Below are 5,000 nucleotides of genomic sequence, written 5' to 3' on the forward strand. Positions count from 1 at the left end.
TGCCTTCTTTTTTGCTTTGGGATTTTTCTTCTTTAATTTTTTTGTTGATTTTTAAAATTTTGGCTGATTTACTTTGTCTTTAAATTTTTTGTTGACTTTTTTGGCAATTCAAAATGTTGCTTTTCTTTTTCATTTTTGATTTTAATTTTTGCAGGTTGTTAAAGAAAACGTCTTCCAAACCCACGGGCCGCCAAAATTTTAGACACCAAAATTACACCATTTATTATAGCCAGAAATATAAAAACAGAAGTTATCGAGTCAATAATCACGTCACTATATGTATATATATATATAATTGTGTGTACGGTGTGACAGGGTTGTACTGAGGTTGTTTCTGAAACGATTCCCTAAATAGAAACCTGTGAAGCAGAACTGTGACGTTATGGATTTTGATGTTGTTTCTCGTCACCAGACACTCGTCACATCAGGAGGAAAAAGTTTCTGCATTTGGTGCTTCAGCTAACTGAACAAATGTCGCTAACACCGTTAGCATCCCTCTGCAGTCAAAAAAAAAGTAGTTTTAATCAGATTAGCTGTGAAACTGCCAATAACCAGCTCAACTAGTTAGCTTCATTTAGCAAAGTTATTTTCTAATTGGTCCAAGACAGGAAGTTAGCTTGTTGAACCTGTTTCAGGACGTTAAATGAGCTAACTTCACTGTGAGAAAGCTAACAAGCTACAACGCTAACAGCTATATTCTTGTTGGGAACATTAGCCAGCCTCCTCACTGTTTTCAATAGTAAATGCTAACAAATGGTTAGTTTCTGGGGGGAATGCTAATGCTGTTGTCCAGCTCTTGTCAGTAGTTTTTGGGGTAATGCTAATGGTGGTGTTTTGGGTAATGCTAACGGTGTTACCCGGTTGTCAGTAGTTTTTGGGGTAATGCTAAGGGTGGTATTTTGGGATGCTAACGGTGTTACCCGGCGGTTGTGGTGGGCCGCAGCGCAGATGTAGACACTTTCGTCACAGTGTGACGAGTTTCTGCTGAAGGAAAACAACAGACACGGTTCATATCGTCTCAGCGAGGCTTCGAGTCCTGAGACAAACGGCTGTGATTCTCAGAGTGAACTCCCAGCATGCAGTTTGGTGGTACTGAGCACTGACCTGACGCCTGAAGCCCTGAGAGAGAGTGTGTGTGTGTGTGTGTGTGTGTGTGTGTGTGTGTGTGTTACACTGAAGCACTCCTGTAGTTACATCTATCAGATTAATTAAAGTGTGTGTGAGTTTTTAATTGACTGTGTGAATGAGGGCAGTTTTTTTGCTTCCTGCTGTGTGTGTGTGTAACCTCTCTGCTGTGTGTGTGTCATGTGTGTTGTGTGTGTGTGTTGTGTGTGTGTGTGTGTGTGTGTGTGGTGTGCAGGCCTGGTGGGCCTCCAGCTGATTAACGGTAAGAACGAGTCGGCTCACATCGCGGACGCCGTGGCGGTGGTGGCTCAGTCTCTGCAGGAGCTGTTTGAGAAGGAGAACATCACGGAGCCGCCGCGGGGCTGCGTGGGAAACACCAACATCTGGAGGACCGGACCGCTCTTTAAACGGTCAGTACCGCCGCCGCAGAGGTCAGAGGTCAACTGCTGCTGATGTAACCAGATTTAACCCTTAAGGACTGTTTGTCTCATTTTAGTCTCGTCGCTCTTCATGTTTTTAAACTGTTGGTTAAAAATAAACTCAATGAAAGTAAAATCATATTAATATATAATGTTTTTTCTAGCCTGATTTTGAAAAGCGCATCCAGTGTGCAGAGCGATAGGATTAATGTCAAAGCGGCCTATAAAGGGTTAAACTGAACGTCCTCTGGTGACGTCAGGCCTCTGTTTCGGTCTTGTTATGCTGTAAAAAAAGTCTCATTTCTACAAATACACGCAGATAAACTCAGTGGCGGCAGAGTTAATGAATCTTTGAGGAGGTGAGTGAATCAGCAGCTGAGTTTCTGAGTGAAGTGAAAATGTGTGCAGAGGGAAATCTCTGTAATCTGGAGCAGATCTGATGGGATTGTCTGAGTGTGGCGGCGGCTCAGAGCGCTGTTTAATCTGCACTTTAAAGCTTTTGTTTTGATGTATTTTTGGGGGCAGTTTTGTCTTCATTCAGTGGAGGCAGAAAACCAACATTTCTTTTGCTGAATGACGTCCAAACACATCTTTATTCGTGGGGCTGTTCTTTATTTATCAGCGGAGGGGCTGGCTGTGTTTTTTCTTTTGCTTTGTTTTGTTTTTTGCCCTAACCCCAAAGCCAGAGAGCTTTAGTTTTTTACAGTTTCTGGCTATGATAAATGATGTAATTTTGCCAGTTTTTATTCTGGTGGGCCTGCGGGTTTTGAAGGCATGTTTTTTTTTAAAAAACGCCAAAAGTCTACAACAAATAAAGCAAAGCAATAAAAAAATGGCAACAGTTTAAAAACATGAAACGAAATTTAAAAAGAAAACTGAAAATTGCCCAAAATTTGAAAAGACAAGAAAAATTGTCAAAAGCTTTTAAAAAATCACCAAAAATATCCAAAGAAAAAAAAATCTCCAAAAGTTTGAAGTCTTGAAAAATTATAAAATGAAAAAAAAATCAACAAAAAATGTAAAAACCAAAATTGCCCAAAGTTTTTAAAAATCACCAAAAATTTGAAAAGGAAAAAAAAATCACTGAAAATCTTGAAAGACAAAGAATCCAAAAAATGTTTACAAAACACCAAAACTTTTAAAGGGAAAAAAGATAAGAAGATTTAGTTGTTTTTTTTTAAATCACCGAGTATTTTAAGAGAAACAAAAACGGTCCTGTTGGAGTCAGCGGTCCAAATGAAATTTAGGAACATTTCGGATAGTAAAGTGACAACGTGAAAAAGTCAACATCTGTTTCCGTCTCCGTTTCTGCTCAGCTGCTCGCTCGGCTTCACAGTGACATCAACCGGACACCGACTGCAGAGAGATAACGACGATTTCATGAAAGTTATCAACAACCTTTCATTAATTAGACTGTAAAATTTTGGTGTTCAGTTTAGCGGATTTGATGTTTTAAAACATCAAATACTATAAACTACCTTACTATACTATAAAAAACATTGGACGTGCACATTTCATCCTGTCTTTAATTTGGTGAAAATGTCTGAAGAAACGTGCAGTAAGACACGGAGACCCGGAGAACGGGTTTCAGTGGAGGGGCGGGGTTAATGGCGGTCTGCGGCTCAGGTTAATTCAGTCGTTCCTCGCGTCATCGCTCTGCGAGCCCCTTTGACCCGCCGCATAACGAGGTCGAGTTCATGTTGATACGACGGCGGTCGGACAGAATCAAACAGGAAACGTTTCAGAGAGCGGGAGCAGCGACCCGAACGCTCTCTGACTGCTTCAAACATCGACGACAGCTGTACAGACGAGGGAATTTTATATAATCCATATTTAAAAAAACGCTGGATGCTGCACAAAACATAAATAAAAACAGCATGCAATGATTCGTGAAACCTTTTTCAGGTAGACTCAGCTGAGCAGATATTTAATAAAACATTCACTCCAAACCTGCAAGAACGCAAGGTTGGAAGGCGTGTTTCACCAAAATGTTTTATTAAAAAAGTCACCAAAAAATGTAAAGAAGTAAAATCACCTAAAAGTTGTAAAGAGAGAAAAAAAGACAAAAGAAAGAAAAAAAATGACAGAATGTTTTCTTGAAACTCACCAAATTCTTCACAGAAATTCTGCCTTCTAATCCCATGTCACGTCTTCTCTAAAAACATTTTTGAGGGGAAAAAAAAGCCAAAAGGTTCTCTTGAAAAATTGCGAAAAATTTTAAGGAAAAAAAATTGCCAAAATGTTTGAAAACAAGAAAAAGAAAATTTAAAAAAATGCTGAAAATTTTGTAGGTTTAGAAAATTAATTAAAAAAATAAGCTAGGGAGAAATTTCCAGAAAAAGACATTCGTAGTAATATTTATATATTAAAAGTGGCAGTACAGAATTATTATTATTTTTACTGACTTTTCTTTAGTCATTTCTGTGTTTTTGTTTTTCTTTTTTTGTGTAAATTTCCAGGTTTTGTTTCTGAAACATTTACTATGATTCTGGGTCATTTCTGCTCCAGTCGCTCACTGCCTTCCCATGTTTTTGGAAGACATCAGGCCATTTTCAGGTTTCAGAGGGTTAAATGTGGTGAACTGAGAGTAGAGGATCAGTGGACTGAAAGGACTCTGCTGTCCGCGGAGATCAGGACGAGTCGTCTCCACCTTCAGCTCAGATCTGAGCGGAGACGCCTCACTGGTCTGATGTGGACACAACGAGGAAGATGAGCCTGGCTGTCACTCGTCCTCTCCGCTCTGTGTGACCTAAATACAGCGTCAGCATCACGCGCAGTCCCGCAGCAGCGTCATGTGACCTGTTGGTACTTTACAGTGAATCAGGCCATTTCTACAGTTTGAAGACATCGACATCGGCTAACTTTTAACTTCTGTAAAATTAAAAGAAATAAAAGTTGGAAAAAATTAAAAATCCTGTTTGGAGGGCATGCTTTTTTCTTTCTTCTTTTAATTTTTCATTTGTGATTTTTGATTTTTTTCCCTTTTTTAAGAAATTTTTGGTGATTTTTTTTTTTATTTTAGTTGATTTTTAAAAACCTTTGGTGCTTTTGCTTCCTATTTTTTTTGACAAATTGTCTTTAAATTTTTGGGAATTTTTATTTTAACTTTTGGGTGCATTTGTTTTCTTTTTTTTCTTTTTTTATTTATTTCTTTTTTTTCAAAAAAAATCTTTGTCAGGGTTTTTTTTTTTCCTTTAAAAGTTTTGTTAATTTTTAGAGAAAGCATGCCATCCACACTCTCGGTCCCGCCAAAATAAAAAATTCCAAAATTACACCATTTCTAACAACCAGAAACCTGATGGTGTCCATGCTGTCGCTTTCTGATTGGCTCTCCAGAGTGCTGATGTCATCCAAGTACCCCGACGGTCTGACGGGACGGATCGAGTTTAACGATGACGGCGACCGGCGCTTCGCCACCTACAGCATCCTGAATTACCAACAGAAGCCGGGGCGCCT

At 39.0% G+C, this 5,000-nt stretch overlaps 1 protein-coding gene across 1 annotated transcript in view; it reads left to right on the top strand.

Moving 5' to 3' along the window:
• LOC121944738 (glutamate receptor ionotropic, NMDA 1-like) overlaps nt 1-5,000 on the top strand; it is a 38,798-nt gene that overhangs the window by 23,730 nt on the left and 10,068 nt on the right. The window contains 2 exon segments of the mRNA XM_042488627.1: nt 1,361-1,535; nt 4,881-5,000. The exon segment at nt 4,881-5,000 is cut by the window's right edge and continues 31 nt beyond it. Coding sequence (XP_042344561.1) covers nt 1,361-1,535; nt 4,881-5,000 — 295 coding nt within the window.

This window comes from Plectropomus leopardus, chromosome 6 (genome assembly GCF_008729295.1).
Source record: "Plectropomus leopardus isolate mb chromosome 6, YSFRI_Pleo_2.0, whole genome shotgun sequence".
Classification (NCBI taxonomy): Eukaryota; Metazoa; Chordata; class Actinopteri; order Perciformes; family Serranidae; genus Plectropomus; species Plectropomus leopardus.